Source organism: Arachis hypogaea, chromosome 20 (assembly GCF_003086295.3).
Source record: "Arachis hypogaea cultivar Tifrunner chromosome 20, arahy.Tifrunner.gnm2.J5K5, whole genome shotgun sequence".
Classification (NCBI taxonomy): domain Eukaryota; kingdom Viridiplantae; phylum Streptophyta; class Magnoliopsida; order Fabales; family Fabaceae; genus Arachis; species Arachis hypogaea.
The window spans coordinates 143,960,808-143,980,330 of NC_092055.1; the positions used below are offsets into that span (position 1 = coordinate 143,960,808).

The 19,523-nt window shown below is 38.6% G+C and overlaps 1 protein-coding gene across 1 annotated transcript; it reads left to right on the forward strand.

The window, feature by feature from the left end:
- Positions 1–1,608: 1,608 nt before the first annotated feature.
- On the forward strand, positions 1,609–5,952 carry LOC112783104 (cellulose synthase-like protein D4). The gene is made up of 4 exons (XM_025825881.3): positions 1,609–2,372; positions 2,476–2,871; positions 2,966–4,522; positions 4,764–5,952. The coding sequence occupies exons 1-4, from the start codon at positions 1,906–1,908 to the stop codon at positions 5,722–5,724; spliced, it is 3,381 nt and encodes a 1,126-aa protein (XP_025681666.1). The 5' UTR covers positions 1,609–1,905; the 3' UTR covers positions 5,725–5,952.
- Positions 5,953–19,523: the final 13,571 nt, after the last annotated feature.

Below are 19,523 nucleotides of genomic sequence, written 5' to 3' on the forward strand. Positions count from 1 at the left end.
GGGTCGGACCCGGGGAACCGGTGTTGGGTTCGGTCTTGGATCCGGGATGGTGGGCCGGATCCGTAACATAAGTAAGTTTGAGATTTTCTAATGGTCTTAATTAAAAATTATTAAATTATAATTTTAATATATTTTTAAGATAACGTTTTTAAAATTTATATTTGAAAATAAACCATTTTTATTTAAAATAGAAACAAAGAAAAAAGTTGTTCCTTTTTTTTCAAATTCTGATACTAAATAGTCACCAAAAAAAATTCTGATACTAAATACAATTTGTCAGAAGAAGAAGAGGAAGGAATAGAAGAAGCATTTGAAGAAGAAGAAGAAGAAAATGATGTTAATGTTGTGGAAAATAAAAACACAGAAATATTGGAAGTGGGTTTGGTCTACTACAAGAGAAAAGAGAAGAAAGATATACTTTCACATTTATATTTGCATTCTAAGATAATAATAACTTGAATATTATGGTTTATAAATGAAATACCTTTTGTAGAAAGATATTTTCTTCAATACATAGCTGTTAATGAGTTACTTATCAAACATTCAGGCAATAACAAAATTTCATACTCTCTTAAACTTATAAGAATGATAAAGTAAACTTGTAATATTTGAGAATACTTAAACTTATAATGTTGCTTCTCCTGGTTTATATCTTCAAAATCTTATATATTAAGGTATATAGTGTGCAAGAAGATTCATGACATCTCTCACATCTTTTACAAGTGTTTCTTAACCACGAGGAATTTATATGTTCCAAAAGATGTCTCTTTATTAAAAAAAAAAACACGATTTCTTATAATATTGTACATAATATCGTTATATATATAATATATTTCAAATTTCACCCAAATAAATAAAGAATTTTGTTAACAGTTACCTAGGTTTGGTCACTGATCAAAGAGTTGACTTTTTGCTCCGCGGACATTTTCGTCCCTTACCATTGAAAAATACTTTTAAGTTCCTGACCTTCACAAAACTTAGGCAGATCAATCCTTGACAGAGGCATTTGGACGGATCAGTCACTGATGGAGGTATTTGGACGGAGGGACTGATCCGTCCAAATTTTGTAAAGATCAGGAACTTAAAAGTATTTTTCAATGGTCGAGGACGAAAATGTCTGCGAAACAAAAGGTCAGGGACCTATTTGTCCTTTTCTCTAAAATCTATTTTCTTTGTTTGTAGCTGTCCTTTATTCTAAATGTTTTTTTTTTTATTTTTTATTTTTATATTTCTATTTCTATTTGTCTCTGTACTTTCATCTTGGGATTCAAATCAAATGAAGCCAAAATCGTGTGTTGAAAATATTAAATTTTGCTGAAGACGGAAATATACACAGAAAAACGTACAAAAGTGCAATGTATCATTAGGTTTCCAAAAAATATGATTTTTTAATGAATTTTTTATTTTCATATTAAATGATGTCTTACTAATTTTAGTTGTTGGGTTTTCGCTGCAAGTGTTATCATAAATTTATTAACCGAGCAGATTCTTATAGAAAATATACAGAATTAAATTTTTCATTGTATTTGTTAGGTCTAATTAAAAAGATATGCATTAACTAAAGTATCTTTTTGCAAATATTTTAAAAAGCTTTAATAAAAACAAATATAATTCAATAGTTTCAAATTGTCATACACATTGCACAAGTGGAAATAATAATTACTCAAAGAAAAAATTGCAAGTATATATAGCAAAACAAACATATTAGTTTTAAGACGCATGCATATAAAGCAAACACACTCCTAGAAATCAGAAACGGATACCCTTGAAGATAGGATTGTAGAAAATGACTCGGTCTCTCACCATAAATCTATCTGGTATGTTTCTTTGTTGATTCTTTCGAAAAGATGTGTAAATTAAAATGAGCAAAGGCTTGCAACGAAATTCATCAAAATTATAGAAAAGATGATGTCATCATCAAGCCAACCTTCAAAAAAGTCTGTACGTAATAGTGGAGTATCAGAATCGAGTAGTTCCCAAGGAGCGCGCAACTCTGGAGGACCAACTGTGAAGTTTGCAAGGCGAACTTCAAGTGGGAAATATGTAACATTGTCAAGAGAAGACATTGACATGTCTGGAGACATGTCAGGAGACTATATGAATTATACTGTTCATATTCCTCCTACCCCTGATAATCAACCCATGGACTCATCAGTCGCTATGAAAGCCGAAGAACAATATGTTTCCAATTCTTTATTTACTGGAGGATTCAATAGCGTAACTAGAGCCCACTTAATGGACAAGGTGATTGATTCTGAGGTGAGCCACCCCCAAATGGCAGGCGCCAAAGGCTCTGCTTGCTCAATGCCTGCCTGTGATGGCAAGGTTATGAAGGATGAAAGAGGAAATGATGTAATCCCATGTGAGTGTAGGTATGACTTCAATTAAATATAACACCTAATTCCATATTAAAAGTATTATTACTTGGAAGAAATAATCCAATTGATTTTTATACAATTTTATGAACCAACCCAGGTTCAAGATTTGCAGAGACTGCTTTTTGGATGCACAAAAAGAAAGTGGCTTATGCCCTGGTTGTAAAGAGCCATATAGAGTGGGTGAATATGACGACGATGTAGATTATTCTAATAGAGCATTGCCGTTACCTGCACCAGATGGGTCTAAGCGGGATGCAAACAACATGTCTGTCATGAAAAGGAATCAAAATGGAGAATTTGACCATAATCGGTGGCTATTTGAGACCAAAGGTACCTATGGTGTTGGAAATGCGTATTGGCCTCAGGAAGATCATATGTATGGTGGTGATGGTGATGGTGGTATGCAAGGAGGAATGATAGATCCATCAGACAAACCATGGAAGCCTTTAAGTAGAATAATACCAATTCCAACTGCTATCTTGAGTCCTTATAGGTTATTATTATTCATCATCATAACAAACTACATGCACATTATAGTATATTAATTAGTTGATGATTTGAATATACTTTATTGATGTTGTTGACAGGTTGCTAATTTTTGTTCGATTAATAGTATTGGGATTCTTTTTACATTGGAGAATAGCACATCCAAATCAAGATGCATTATGGTTGTGGTTTATGTCAATTATTTGTGAGACATGGTTTGCTTTTTCTTGGATACTTGATCAAATTCCCAAGTTTTCCCCCATTAACCGTTCCACTGACCTTGAAGTCCTTCATGAGAAATTTGATGCTCCATCCCCTTCCAATCCTACAGGGAGATCAGATTTACCGGGTGTTGACTTTTTTGTATCCACTGCTGATCCTGATAAAGAGCCACCTCTGGTGACTGCCAATACAATTCTTTCCATATTAGCAGTTGATTATCCGGTGGAAAAGCTTTCATGTTATGTTTCTGACGATGGAGGTGCCCTATTGACTTTTGAAGCCATGGCTGAGGCTGCTAGCTTTGCCGACTTATGGGTTCCTTTTTGCAGAAAACATCAAATTGAGCCCAGGAATCCAGAGAGTTACTTCAACTTAAAAGTTGACCCCACAAAGAACAAAAGCAGATCAGATTTTGTGAAGGACAGAAGAAGGGTCAAAAGAGAATATGATGAGTTCAAAGTGCGCATCAATGGGCTTCCAGATTCTATTAGGAGAAGATCAGATGCCTTCAATGCACGAGAGGAAATGAAGATGATGAAACACATGAAAGAGAGTGGTGCCGACCCTTCTGAACCAATTAAAGTGTTGAAGGCAACATGGATGGCTGATGGTACCCATTGGCCTGGCACTTGGGCTTCTCCTTCTAGGGAGCATGCAAAAGGTGATCATGCTGGAATACTTCAGGTGATGTTGAAGCCGCCAAGTCCTGATCCATTGTTAGGAAGTGCAGATGACAAGATCATAGACTTTGCAGAAGTAGATATACGATTACCAATGTTTGTGTATGTATCTCGAGAGAAACGCCCGGGTTACGATCACAACAAGAAAGCAGGTGCCATGAATGCACTAGTTCGAGCATCCGCGATTCTGTCGAATGGGCCATTCATTCTGAACCTTGACTGTGACCATTACATCTATAATTGCAAGGCGGTGCGAGAAGGAATGTGCTTCATGATGGATAGAGGTGGTGAAAACATATGCTATATCCAATTCCCACAGAGGTTTGAAGGAATTGATCCTTCAGATCGCTATGCCAACCACAATACAGTCTTCTTTGATGGTAACATGCGAGCTCTTGATGGTCTTCAAGGCCCAGTTTATGTGGGAACGGGTTGCATGTTTCGAAGATTTGCACTATATGGTTTTAACCCTCCCTTGGTGGATCAGGTAAACCCTAAAAAAGGTGAAGGTGAGTCTGAAATGCAAGCATTGAGTGCTAGTGAATTTGATAGAGATCTAGATATGAACCTATTGCCAAAACGTTTTGGTAATTCTACCATGTTATCCGAGAGCATACCCATTGCTGAGTTCCAAGGTCGGCCGCTTGCAGATCATCCGGCAGTCAAGTATGGACGTCCACCCGGTGCTCTTAGGGTACCTCGTGACCCACTTGATGCCACCACTGTAGCAGAGGCCGTATCTGTCATTTCTTGTTGGTATGTATGCATGCTTTTGAATCGTTACCAACAGCATTTCTGCCAACTTCTACCAACTCTTATTTATAATTGTGTTTAATGAAAATGTCTTTATGGATGTGTCTAATAAAAATATCTTTTTTATGGTTGTGTTTAATAGAAGTGTCTTTATAAATATATTTTTTGAATGTGTCTCTTTATATATGTGTTTAAAATATAATAATTAATTATTATTGACAATAAGTTGGTAAATTATTTATAGGTACGAGGACAAGACAGAGTGGGGAGATAGGGTAGGATGGATTTATGGGTCAGTGACAGAAGACGTGGTGACAGGGTATCGCATGCACAATCGTGGATGGCGTTCTGTGTATTGTGTAACAAAAAGAGACTCGTTTCGAGGATCGGCACCAATTAATCTCACTGATCGACTGCACCAGGTGTTACGATGGGCCACAGGGTCTGTTGAAATCTTCTTCTCAAAGAATAATGCTATCCTTGCAAGTCGGCGCCTTAATTTTCTTCAAAGACTCGCTTACCTAAATGTTGGCATATACCCATTCACCTCTGTGTTCCTTATTGTGTATTGTTTCCTCCCTGCACTTTCTCTATTTTCTGGGTTCTTCATTGTCCAAACTCTTAGCATTGCCTTCTTGATCTACTTGCTTACCATCACCATATGTTTGGTTTTGTTGGCCATTCTTGAGGTAAAATGGTCTGGTGTTGAGTTAGAGCAATGGTGGAGAAACGAACAATTTTGGCTCATTTCTGGAACTAGTGCTCACTTTGCTGCTGTGGTTCAAGGACTCCTTAAGGTCATTGCTGGTATTGAAATTAATTTCACATTGACATCCAAATCTGCGGCAGAGGACGATGAAGATATATATGCAGATTTGTATATAGTTAAGTGGTCCTCCCTCATGATTCCACCCATTGTTATTGCTATGGTGAACATTATTGCCATTGTGGTTGCATTTTCTAGGACAATTTTCAGCGTATATCCAGATTGGAGCAAGTTTATTGGAGGTGCTTTCTTTAGTTTTTGGGTGCTTGCTCATTTGTATCCATTTGCCAAAGGGTTGATGGGGAGGAGAGGAAAGACCCCAACCATTGTCTATGTTTGGGCAGGTCTCGTTGCCATTACAATTTCTTTGTTGTGGATTGCCATTAGCCCACCCAAGGGAGGCGCAAAAGGTGTTAAGACAGAATTCCAATTTCCATGAAACATTAATCAACAACACTATATGTACCTAACTTTGGTATGAGCACCATGTTTGAAAGAGAAGGATGGGAAAAATTTTTGGACAAAAAGTGGAGTCTAGATAGGTGTAGAAACCAACTTACAGTATAAATATATATTTTTTTTTTTCAATTTAAAATGGGTAGACAAATCTTGGGTATTAAAAGCATGAAAATAAAAGACAAAAAATTGTGGATTAGTTTTTATTTCATATATTTCTGCAATGCGGATGAGTTGGTGTAAAGACATTGTTTTTTGAAATGTACAAAAGTATATACCTTATTTTATTTCCATTGAGCAGTAGGCATAACTCAACCAGAAAATCTCATTCTATAGTTCAAGGAGTGAGGACTATGACATAATCATGAAGGTTATCGAGATCATATACCTTAAATAATTTAGAATTTTCAATACATTCTTCTCAGATCACACTCAAGATTGAACATATGAAGCATAATATTTGCAAGAATAAACTTTTGTAGGTAGCTCATCTATACAAGATAGGCTTAGATACCATGTTCATGCTAAGAAAGAAAATGAAACAATTAATTGCATTTACTTGAACAAGACATGTTATTACAATGAATTTATTAATCAAATGACTTAGATAGTATGAAAAATGAAAAATTGGAACTAACCATCAAAGTCTTTCTAACTAATCCTTGTTAGACAAATGGCTTCTATAACAAAAGGAGGTGAACTGATTCGTCACTCACGTTAAAGAATTTTCAAAAGATTATTGACCGGTTAAAAAGGAAACAAAAACAACTACACATGGTGGGTGGCACCACCCATTTAAAAGTATCTGATGGATAAAAAATTTAGGATTTAGAATTTAGAATTTGGTGCTTAAGTTTGAGGATTAAGCATAAAATTATAATTGTTTGTAAGAAATTAGGATAGCTATATTTTTTATGGTTTTCTATTGATTTATAAAGATTTTGTGCCTTGTTTCACATGGAGTTATGATGGTTTTGGGAATTGCTATAAGTCATAACGTGTAGTGTTACATAGTGTAAAAAAGATGCAAGAATCGTTGATGTTTTGAATGTGGTCTTGTTCAGACTAAAATAGTTTAGAGTCGAGAACTCATATTGTCCCTTTAGCTTGGTACTCATACACTTTAAGGTGAATACAACTTTCTGTCATTTTACATAGCTAAGTTTCGGTAAATTCAGTAAGTAAAGTAATGAGTTTGTAATTCTTTTAAAAAAGGTTGCCTAGATTAATTAGATTCTCTTCCTATCTATTCATAGTATAATAAGATCAATCAAGGAATCTAAATTGCACGGTACTTTATTCTTGTATCTTTCCTTGGTTGAGGTAGACTTCCCTATCCTTAATTAATGATAGAATAAGATTTGTTGCTTTGCCCACAAGTCAATACCCTTTGACACTTGGCATTGTTTCCTTTCATCTACAAGGAGGGAGAGTAGTAATATCTGAGGGGCAAAATCTATTTGTTCTTATGTATATAAAGAATTTCTATGAATTTTTAGGGTTTTCTTAGGTTTTTCTAGTATTTTCGAGGTTTTTCTTGGGGCTTTTTAGGATTTTTTTAGTGTTTTCTAGTGTTTTTTAGGGTTTTTCTAGGGTTTTCGAAGTTTTTTTAGAGTTTTCGAGGGTTTTTCTAGGGTTTTATAGGTTTTTCTAGGGTTTTCTAAAGATTTTCTAAGATTTTTTGGAATTTCTATGGTTTTTCTAGGATTTTCTAGGGTTTTTCTAGGATATTCTAGGGTTTTCTAGGGTTTTCTTAGGGTTTTTTAGAGTTTTCGAAGGTTTTTTAGGGTTTTAAAGGTTTTCCTAAGATTTTCCAAGGTTTTCTTAGGGTTTTCTAGGATTTTCTAGGGTTTTCTAGGATTTTTCTAGGATTTTCTAAGGTTTTCTAGGGTTTTCGACAATTTTTCTAGGGTTTTCCTAGGTTTTGCAATAATTTTCTAGGGTTTTCTTAAGGTTTTCTAAAATCTTCTAGGGTTTCTAGGATTTTCTATGGTTTTTCTAGGATATTCCAGGGTTTTCTAGGGTTTTTCTAGGATATTCTAGCATTTTCTAGGATTTTTTTAGGGTTTTCTAGGGTTTTGTAGGGATTTCTAGGGCTTTCTAGAGTTTTCTAGGGTTTTCTTAGAGTTTTCTAGGGTTTTCTAAGATTTTTGAGGGTTTGTTTAGGATTTTCTGGGGTTTTCGAAGGATTTTCTAGGGTTTTATAGGTTTTTCTAGGATTTTTCATGGTTTTTTTAGAGTTTTCTAGGAGTTTTCTAGGATTTTTTAGGGATTTCTAGGAATTTCTAGGATTTTCTAGGGTCTTCTTAGGGTTTTCTAGAATTTTCTAGGATTTTCATGGGTTTTTAGGGTTTTCTAGGGTTTTCGAGGGTTTTTCTAGGATTTTTTAGGTTTATCTATAATTTTCTAGAATTTTCTTAGGGTTTTCTAGGATTTCTTGGGTTTTCTAGGATTTTCTGGGATTTTTCTAAGATATTCTAGGGTTTTCTAGGGTTTTTCTAGGATATTCTAGCGTTTTCTAGGATTTTTAGTGTTTTGTAGGGTTTTCTAGGATTTTTTATAGTTTTTTAGGGTTTTTTAGGATTTTTTAGAGTTTTTTAGTGTTTTTAGGATTTTTCTAGAGTTATTCTAGGGTTTTCAATGTTTTCTAGGGTTTTAGGATTTTCTAGGAATTTTCTAGGGTGTTCTAGGGTTTTTCTAGGGTTTTCTAGTGTTTTCGAGGATTTTTTAAGGTTTTCTAGGAATTTCTGGGGATTTTTTGGGTCTTCTAAGGTTTTCTTAGATTTTTCTAGTGTTTTCGAGGGTTTATTAGGGTTTTGTAGGATTTTTTATTGTTTTCTAGGGTTTTCTACGGTTTTTCTATGATTTTCGAGCGTTTCTTAGGAGTTTCTAAGGTTTTGAGGGTTTTTCTAGGGTTTTATAGGTTTTTCTAGGGTTTTCTTAGGGTTTTTTAAGGTTTTCTTAGGGTTTTCTAAGATTTTTTGGGTTTTTCTAGGATATTCTAGGGTTTTCTCGAGTTTTCTTAGGGTTTTCTAAGATTTTCTAAGATTTTGTAGGATTTTCTTAGAGTTTTCTAGGGTTTTCTAAAATTTTTGAGGTTTTTTAGGGTTTTCTAGGGTATTCGAGGGTTTTTTTTTTCGGGTTTTCTAGGGTTTTAAACATTTTTCTAAGGTTTTCCAGGGTTTTCTAGAGTTTTTGAGGGTTTTTCTAGGGTTTTAAAGGTTTTTCTAAGATTTTCTAAAGTTTTCTAGGATTTTCTAGGGAGTTTATAGGATTATCTAGAATTTTTTAGGGTTTTCTAAAATTTTTGTGTTTTCTAGGGTTTCTAGGGTTTTTCTACGGGTTTTCTTAGAGTTTTCTAGGATTTTCGAGGGTTTTTTAGGATCTTCTAGGGTTTTCGAGGGATTTTCCATGGTTTTCTTAGGGTTTTCTATGGTTTTTCTAGGGTTTTTAGGGTTATCTAGAAATTTCTAGTAATTACTAGGGTTTTCTATAGTTTTCTAGGATTTTTCTAGGGGTTTTCTTGGATTTTTCTAGGATTTTCTAAATTTTTCTATGTTTTTCTATGGTTTTTTAGGATTTTCTTAGGGTTTTCTAAGATTTTTTTGTGTTTTCAAGAGTTTTCTAGGGATTTCTAGAGATTTCTAGAATTTTCGAGGTTTTTTTAGGGATTTCTTGTGTTATATAGGGTTTTCTAGGGTTTTCGAGGGTTTTCTTAGGCTTTTCTAGGGTTTTTAGGATTTTCTAAGGTTTTCTAGGTTTTTCTAGGGTTTTCTTAGGATTTTCTAGAATTTTCTAGGGTTTTATATGGATTTTCTAGAATTTTCTAGGGTTTTTCTTGGGTATTAAAGGTTTTTCTAGGGTTTTCTATATTTTTCTAGTGTTTTTAGGATTTTTTTAGCATTTTCTAGGGTTTTTTAGGATTTTCTAGGAATTTCTAAGGTTTTCTAACGATTTCTAGGGTTTTTGTAGAGTTTTCTAGGATTTTCGAGGGTTTTTAGGGTTTTCGCAGATTTTTCTAGGGTTTCATAGGTTTTTCTAGGATTTTCCAGGATTTTTTAGGGTTTTTCTAGGATTTTCTAAGGTTTTCTAGACTTTTCTAGAATTTTTTTAGTGTTTTCTAGTGTTTTTAATATTTTTCTAGGGTTTTAGGGTTTTCTAGAGATTTTCTAGGGTGTTCTAGAGTTTTTCAGGGTTTTCTAGGGATTTTCTAGGGTTTTCTTGGATTTTCTAGGGTTTTTCAAGGATTTTTTAGGGTTTTCAAGGTTTTTCTAAATTTTTCTAGGGGTTTTAAGGATTTTTCTAGGATTTTCTCGGGTTTTTTAGGGTTTTCTAGGGTTTTAAATATTTTTCTATGGTTTTAAGGATTTTTTAGGATTTTCTAGGGTGTTCTAGGATTTTTCTAGGGTTTTCTAGAAATTTTCTAGGATTTTCTAGGGTTTTCTAGGGTTTCTCTAGAATTTTCTAGGGCTTTCTAGGATTTTTCTAGGATTTTCTAGGGTTTTCTAGGATTTTTCTAGGATTTTCTAGGTGTTTCTATGTTTTTCTAGTGTTTTTGAGGGTTTTTAGTGTTTTTTAGGGTTTTCTAGAGTTTTCTAGGGATTTTTTAGGGATTTCTAGGGATTTCTAGAGTTTTCTTAGAGTTTTCTAGTGTTTTCGAGGATTTTCTTGGGTTTTCTAGGATTTTCTAGGATTTTCTTAGAGATTTCTAGGATTTTCGAGGGTTTTCTAGGATTTTTTTAGTGTTTTCTAGGGTTTTTCTAGGGTTTTCGCAGGTTTTTTATGGGTTTCTAGGGTTTTCTAGGGTTTTTCTAGGATTTTCAAGGGTTTTCTTAGGGCTTTCTAGGATTTTCTTAGGGTCTTTTAGGGTTTTCTAGGGTTTTCGAGAGTTTTCTAGGGTTTATAGGGTTTTCTAGGGTTTTGTTAGGGTTTTCTAGGATTTTCTTGGATTTTTGAGAGTTTTTAGGGTTTTTGAGGGTTTCTCTAGGATTTTCTAGGATTTTTTAGGGGTTTCTAGGGTTTTTCTAGAATATTCTAGGGTTTTCTAGGTATTTTTAGTGTTTTCTAGGTTTTTCTAAGGTTTTTAGGGTTATCTATGGTTTTCTAGGGTTTTTTATGATTCTCTTAGGGTTTTTTATGATTCTCTTAGGGTTTTCTCAGTGTTTTCTAGGGTTCTCTAGGACTTTCGAGGGTTTTTTTAGGATTTTTTAAGGTTTTCAAGGGTTTTTCTAGGGTTGTCTAGGTTTTCTTAGAGTTTTCTAGGATTTTCTAGGGTTTTCTGTGGTTTTTCTAGGCTTTTTCTAGGTTTTTTAGGGTTTTCTAGGGATTTCTAGGATTTTGTTAAAGTTTTCTAGGGTTTTCTTGGATTTTCGAGGGTTTTTAGGGTTTTCGAGGGTTTCTCTAGGACTTTCTAGGGTTTCCTAGGTTTTTCTAGGATTTCTTAGGGTTTTCGAGGGTTTTTCTAAGGTTTTTTAGGTTTTTCTAAGATTTTTTAGGATTTTCTAGGGTTTTTCTAAGATATTCAAGGGTTTCACTGCAACAAATACGGATGATAGCGGCGGCTAATTAGCGGCTGTTTATCAAATCGCAGTAAATTGGCATGATAGCAGCCAATAGGGTAGCGGTTTGGGCTCTGCTACAAAAAGAACTAAGATAGTGGCAGTTACCTTTCCAACAGCTGCAGATCAAACCAAAGAAGAGAGTCAGCTTTAAATGCTCCGTCACTCACTGAAGTCCAAAGCACCGAAATCTGAATCACTCCCCCTTTTCCAGCCCTAGCTTCTCTTCGACCACCCCACGCAACACCCCCATCGATCATCACCCCCCAGCGCCTCCGTCAGAACCATAAAACCACATTCTTCTTCTTCTTCTTCTTCTTCTTCTTCTTCGTCTTCGCCGAACAACCACTGCGAAAACCCTTCCTCTCTTTCTCTTCCCCTGTTTCCTGCCTTCTCTGTCTCGCCGCCGGCTACCATCCAGTGCTGCCGCAACCATATTCTTCTCCTCCTTACAACCTCGCACTGTGGGCCTGTGGCTCTCTAGCTCGCCCATGCCTCTCTCATTCCCAATCGTAGAATCAGAACAGAGCCACTCTAGTATTAACTCGATTCAGGTTCTCAGATCACCTTTTCTTCTCTATTTTAGTTAATTTAGGATTAGTTATATGTTGATTCTAGTATTAATTTGATTTGCTTAGAATTATTTGCTGCTGTTAGTTGAGTTTAGGTTAGAATTAGGATTTTCTGATTGGAATTAGTGTTAGTTTATGCATATTTAAACATGCTGATAAGAGCTTCTTGAGTTTGAATTTCAATTTGTTTGGATTGATTGACTGATGCTTTGCCGAGTAACTGCAAAATGCTGCTGATTTTTTATGTCATTGGTGCTGAATTTTGAATTGGTGTTGCAAAAAATGCTTGTTAATGTTATTTTGTGTTGTTTATGCTTTTGCATGCCAAGTGTTCGACAATATGCCAAGTGTTTTGAATATGTTTTAAAGTTCTATGTAGATATGATCTATGATAAGGACACTATGGATGGCAATGTTTGATTCATTTAGTGCATCCAACCTAATGAGATATGGCTTGGTTGTTGTTCTATTCGTCTAGCTAGAGAAAATTTTGTTTCTTGCAATATCATGCCACAGTTAGTGATATTTTGCGCCAAAGATTTTGCATTACTTGATAAAAGCAATGTTGTGTGTGATTTCACCATAAAATATATAGGTGCTACCGTGCTAGACATGAGTAAGTGAGACATCTACTTTGAAGTATCTTCTGCTTTTTTAGGCTTAAAATGGGAAGAATTATGAGCAGATTGTGTTTTCATTAGTCATGTCAATCTAGAATTAATCATATTTGTTTTTCTTTCTTCTCCAAATTCCTCACTAGCCTATGTGTGATCCTATTTTCACCATTGGCCAAGATCGTTAGTGCAATTTATGGCTTAAAGATCTAACTGTTGGCAATATTTTATGCAAGTTGAGTAATATCGAGGTAGAGGTTCCACTTTCTATTTTATGCAATTCAAAACAGGTGGCTGAGTTGCTAATGATCTCTCTAGTTTGCATTTTGGTTATGGAAAATGAGTCATTTGTATGATGCATTTTGGGTAATTACTATTTTAGATTACTGATCATGGTTGTTATTCTACACAACGTGGAGGTTCACCTGTTGCATTATTGGAAATCACAGGAGACAAAGGTGCTGTTCAAGTTAATGGTAAGACCTATCGCAAGAATGTCCAACTTCTATGCGTTGTTAGTGCCTCCTCCTTCTGCTCTGCTCATTACTTCTGGTGTTTTCTTTTTGGTTTGATTTATTCTGAACTTTATTTCTATGCACTTTGAAATTGGTTTTGCTCGTTTTTTGTACCCAGTAATCTTCACTACGTAGCTCCCCTTTCAAGAGATGTCGTTCAAATTGAGTGTAGTGAAGGATGCAATTGAGTGTAGTATAGAAATAAATTCTACTATTTTTAATTATATAGGTGTTTTAAAGTTGTAAACTTTGTTCATTCATGGATTTTAATGTTGCACATATTGCTGCTATTGGTGCCACTACAAGTGCATTTTATGGATTCAACAATGATATGCTTTTTTGATAAATGCATATCCCCAAGTTATTAGAATATATAGACTTGATTGTAGCTAGGTTGGTCACAGTTTGGCTCCTATAATAAACTTGACTGAAGGGATTCGTGTTGATTAAAATGTGCAGCAACAACTATATATAGACCGACCAAGATAGATAGATAGATAGATTAGGAGTAAGACTAATATATATATATATATATATATATATATATATATATATATATATATATATATATATATATATATATATATATATATATATATTGAGAAGAATATATTTAGTAATATTATTTACACAATAATAAATATTGATAAAACTAGGGACAACCATGAAGATCGGTTGGATTTAGTTGAGTTTTGCAAGAGGTTAGATTTAAACATTATGTCTTTGCATCGGAAGAGAGTCATTCAAGGAAGCAAAATAGTTTTTCCAAAAATGGGTTCAAAACTAAAAAATAAAATATGATAGAAGACCGTCTTTCTTTCATCGTTCACGGGGAATGGGACAGACTCCTATTTGGCCCACTTTGACCACATAAAAGAGACTTGGACGGTTGAGCCCGACTCTGATAACAATATTTCGAAATTCATAAATCATAGGTACAATCGTGGTTTTGGAACTGGCTCCTGTCATGCTACAGCGGCTACACTGTTTGCCTTACCGATGATAAGTGTTCATACCCTGGCCCAATAATAAAGGTCCAGGATCCAAGCAAATAGACCCAACCCAAAGGGTTGGCCCTCACCCAGTACCAGCCTTCATCCCAAGAAGTCGGTACTGAACACGACCTGCTCCAAAGAAGTCGGATACGAGGGTTAGCTGGCAGATAACACTCATTCGAATGAGTAACGGCCCCTAGAAACTCTCCAACCACTTCATAGAGCCATATCTTAACTTCCCTAAGATATGGGAACGGTTATCCACCTAAAAAGGTGGCACTACTCCAGCGGTGGTTATTGGTTCACCACTATAAATACCCTGACACCCCTCAGGTATCACTAAGTCCAATACACTCTAAACTTGCTCACACTCTTGCTAACTTAGGCATCGGAGTGTCCTTGCAGGTACCACCCCCCATTCTTTCGCACGTACAAGTCGGACGGAGGAACACCGAGTTTCAGGTTCACTCGATAGTCACCTCCCTCACACGTTTGGGCCAACCAACGCCATCCGGCCCACTAATCTCTGGTTACCCACCGTAACATTGGCGCCGTTGCCGGGGACCCGTGAGATCAACCAGTGATGGCGGAAAGATCCCCTGAAGAGGGTCATGTGGAGACAGATTCCGAACAAGAGAATTTGAACACTGAGGCAGATCAGACCCTCCATCAGGAAGTCAATGACCAACATAGGGAAGGCACCTCCGGAATCAAAAATCCGAAGGTGAACTCCTCGGAGGGGCGCGAGTCAGAAAAAGAAGGACCCTCCCACGCTAGTGAACTTATGGGATTAATCCATAGCCGCCTTGAACAGCTAGAACAGGAGCGGGAACGACAAAGGGAAGCTGAAAGGAACCTAAAAGAGGAGATGGAGCAACGAAAAGAGTTAGAAAGAAAACTCTTAAAGTTAGAATCCTCCCTCAAAGGTCGGAATTCCCACGACGATAGAGAAGATTCTCCCTTAGGAGAGAAAGATCCGTTTAGCGAGGACATAATGAGGGCAAAAGTTCCGAGAAACTTTAGAAGCCCCGATATGGACCTCTACGATGGAACCACCGATCCAAAGCACCATCTGAGCAACTTTAAAAGTCGGATGTATCTGACCGACGCCTCTGACGCCACGCGATGCAAAGCTTTCCCGACAACCTTGTCAAAAGCAGCGATGAAGTGGTTCGACAGCCTCCCTCCGAGGTCAATTACCAGTTTTGAAGACCTCTCAAGAAAATTCTTGATGAGGTTCTCTATCCAGAAGGACAAGGTAAAACACGCACCAAGTCTCCTGGGAATAAAACAGGAGGTCGGGGAATCCTTACGAGCCTATATGGAAAGATTCAACAAAGCATGCTTGGAGATTCAAGACCTGCCCACCGAAGCGGTCATCATGGGGCTAGTCAATGGTCTTAGAGAAGGTCCCTTCTCACAGTCCATATCAAAAAGACACCCCGCCTCTTTAAATGATGTACAGGAAAGAGCTGAAAAATACATCAATATGGAAGAAAACGCTAGGCTAAGAGACCCGAGTTTGCGACTCGGACACCCTTCCCCAACGAAAGAAAGGGAGAGGGAAGCGAAGAAGAAGGAAGAGCTCGGCCTCGATAGGCCAAGGAAATATCACTCTTATACTCCATTGAAAGTTCCCGTAGTGGACGTATACAGAGAAATTTGCAATACTGAAAGGCTGCCTCCCCCCAGACCCATTAAGAATAAAAAAGGGGGGAGCCGCGGTGATTACTGCGAGTACCATAAGATATATGGGCACTCCACAAACGACTGTTACGACCTTAAAAATGTGATAGAAAAGCTAGCCAGAGAAGGTCGGCTTGACAGATATCTCATAGAAAGGTCGGACGGTCATGGAAAAAGAAAGCGAGAAGATACGGATAGAAGAGACCCACCACCACAAACTCCGGAGAGACATATCCATATGATCTCAGGAGGATTTGCGGGAGGGGGACTCACAAAATCCTCTCGTAAAAGACATCTCAAGAGAGTCTACCAGGTCGAAGAGGGGTCCTCCGACCTTCCGACCATTTCATTCACAAAGGAAGACGGGCGAGGAATAATCCCCGGACACGATGACCCAGTGGTAATTACCATGATCCTGGCAAATGCCCATTTACACAGAACACTAGTAGACCAAGGAAGCTCAGCAGACATCCTCTTTAAGCCCGCTTTCGACAAACTAGGTTTAGATGAGAAAGAGTTAAGAGCCTACCCCGACACCTTGTACGGATTAGGTGACACGCCAATAAAGCCACTAGGATTTTTACCCCTCCACACCACCTTTGGAAAGGGGGAAAAATCAAAAACTCTGAGTATAGACTTCATAGTCATCGACGTGGGGTCGGCCTATAATGCTTTAATCGGCAGAGCTACCCTTAATCAACTCGGAGCGGTGGTATCGACGCCCCACCTCTGCATGAAGTTTCCGACCTCGTCGGGGATAGCAACGGTGAGGGGAGATCAGAAGCTGGCAAGGAAGTGCTACAATGAAAGCCTAAACCTGAGAGGAAAAGGCAAAGAAGTCCACACAATAGAACTCGGGGGAGCAAGGGTTAAAGAAGAGCTGCGACCACAGCCCGGGGGAAAAACTGAGGAGATTCAGGTCGGCGAAGAGGAAGGAAAAAACACTCACATAGGAGCCAACCTAGGGGAAACCCTAAGACAAGGGTTGACTAAGCTCCTAAGAGATAACTCCGATCTCTTCGCCTGGAAGGCCTCCGACATGCCTGGGATAGATCCCGAGCTCATGTCTCACAAGCTCTCGGTCTACTCAGGGTCCCGACCTGTGCAACAAAGAAGACGCAAGCTCGGCCCAGAGCGAGCCCTAGTAGTAGAAGAGCAAGTGCAGGCGCTCCTAGAAGCCGGCTTCATCAGAGAAGTCAAATACCCAACATGGCTAGCCAATGTAGTGCTAGTCAAAAAACAAAATGGTAAATGGAGAATGTGCGTCGACTACACCGACTTAAATAAGGCATGTCCCAAGGACCCTTATCCACTACCAAGCATTGACGCCCTAGTGGACTCTAGCTCGGGGTATCAATACCTGTCATTCATGGACGCCTACTCAGGGTATAACCAAATCCCGATGTATGAACCAGACCAGGAAAAAACATCATTCATCACGCCCAGAGCCAACTATTGCTACGTGGTCATGCCATTTGGATTGAAAAATGCAGGGGCCACATATCAGAGGCTGATGAATAAGGTGTTTGCCCCCCACTTAGGGAGCTTAATCGAAGCATATGTCGACGATATGTTGGTAAAAACCATGGAGGAAGTCGACCTCCTATCCGACCTCTCACAAGTCTTTGACACCATAAGGTTGCACGGGATGAGACTAAATCCTGCAAAGTGCGCCTTCGCAGTGGAGGCAGGAAAATTTCTAGGATTCATGCTAACACAAAGAGGGATCGAAGCCAATCCCGACAAGTGTAGAGCTATCCTAGAGATGAAAAGCCCGACTTGTTTGAGAGAGGTCCAACAGCTGAATGGCCGACTAGCAGCCCTCTCCAGATTTTTGGCGGGATCGGCATTAAGATCCCTCCCACTGTTCTCCCTACTGAAAAAGGGGCACCAGTTTGAGTGGACTCCCGAATGCGAGGAGGCGTTCCAGGAGTTCAAAAAGTTTTTGAGCCAACCTCCTATCTTGACCCGACCTATAGCCGGAAAAGACCTCGTCCTATACCTATCCGTGGCAGACAGGGCTGTCTCAGCAGCCTTGATAAGAGAAGACGAGGTCAGTCAACACCCAATCTACTTCATCAGTAAAGTTCTACAGGGCCCTGAGCTAAGGTATCACAAATTAGAAAAGTTTGCCTACTCCTTAGTAATAGCCTCTCGAAGGCTACGGCCTTACTTTCAGGCTCACACAATAAGGGTCCGCACGAACCAACCCATGAAGCAAATCCTCCAAAAGACGGATATTGCAGGAAGAATGGTACAATGGGCAATAGAGCTCTCCGAGTTCGACTTGAAGTATGAAACTTGGACGGCGATTAAAGCCCAGTGCCTCGCCGACTTCATCGCAGAATATGCAGGGGATCAAGAGGACAAACCAACTACCTGGGAACTCTACGTGGATGGATCCTCCAATAAAACAGGAAGCGGCGCAGGCATAATACTGGTAGATGAAAGGGGAACCCAGATAGAGGTTTCCCTCAAGTTTGAATTCCCAGCTTCAAATAATCAGGCAGAATACGAAGCCGTGATCGCAGGATTGAAGCTGGCAGAAGAAGTCGGTGCTACGAAGGTGATGGTATACAGCAACTCCCAAGTGGTGACCTCCCAAATAAGTGGGGAATATCAGGCAAAAGACCCAACTATGAAAAGGTACTTGGAGAAAGCCTCGGAGCTCCTGGGGCGCTTTGCAGAAACCGAGGTGAAACACATAACTCGGGATCTAAACAGCAGAGCAGACGCCCTATCCAAGCTAGCAAGTACCAAGCCAGGAGGAAATAACAGAAGCTTGATTCAAGAGACTCTCCAGGAACCTTCAGTGGTAAAAACGGAAGACACACTAGAAGTCTTTGAAGTGGTCGGATTAAACCTCGGATGGATGAACCCCTTAGTCGAATACCTAAAATTCGACATCCTCCCTAAGGAGGAAAAAGAAGCCCAGAAAATCCGAAGGGAAGCACAACACTATACCTTGGTGAAAAATGTTCTCTACAGAAGGGGGATATCAACACCATTGTTAAAGTGTGTACCGACCTCAAAAACCACCGAGGTGTTGGAGGAGGTACATAGCGGAATCTGCGGGAACCATCTCGGAGCCAGGTCATTGGCCAGGAAAGTGATCCGAGCTGGATTCTACTGGCCAACCCTACAGAAAGATGCCACAGAATTTGTGAAAAAGTGCCAGCCGTGTCAGATGCATGCAAATTTCCACGTGGCTCCCCCAGAAGAGCTCATTAGTATCACTTCTCCATGGCCCTTTGCAAAATGGGGAATGGACTTGTTAGACCCTTTTCCCCAAGCGCCAGGACAAGTTAAATACCTAATAGTGGGAATAGATTATTTCACAAAGTGGATAGAAGCAGAACCACTGGCCACCATCACTGCACAAAGAAGTCGGAGGTTCCTCTACAAAAATATAATCACAAGGTATGGGATACCTTATTCCATCACCACAGATAACGGGACCCAGTTCACCGACTCCACCTTTAGAAGCCTAGTAGCCAGTATGAACATCAAACACCAGTTCACTTCAGTGGAACACCCACAAGCCAATGGACAAGTCGAAGCAGCCAACAAAGTCATACTGGCAGGGCTGAAGAAAAGGTTATAAGATGCGAAAGGAGCTTGGGCTGAAGAGCTCCAACAAGTACTATGGGCTTACAGAACAACCCCCCAATCCGCCACTGGAGAAACACCCTTCCGACTAGTCTATGGCGTAGAAGCCATGATCCCAATAGAAGTCAATGAGCAAAGTCCAAGAGTGATTTTCCACGACGAGATCGGGAATATACAGGGGCACAAAGAAGAGCTTGACTTGCTCCCTGAAGTCCGAGAAGAAGCCCAGATAA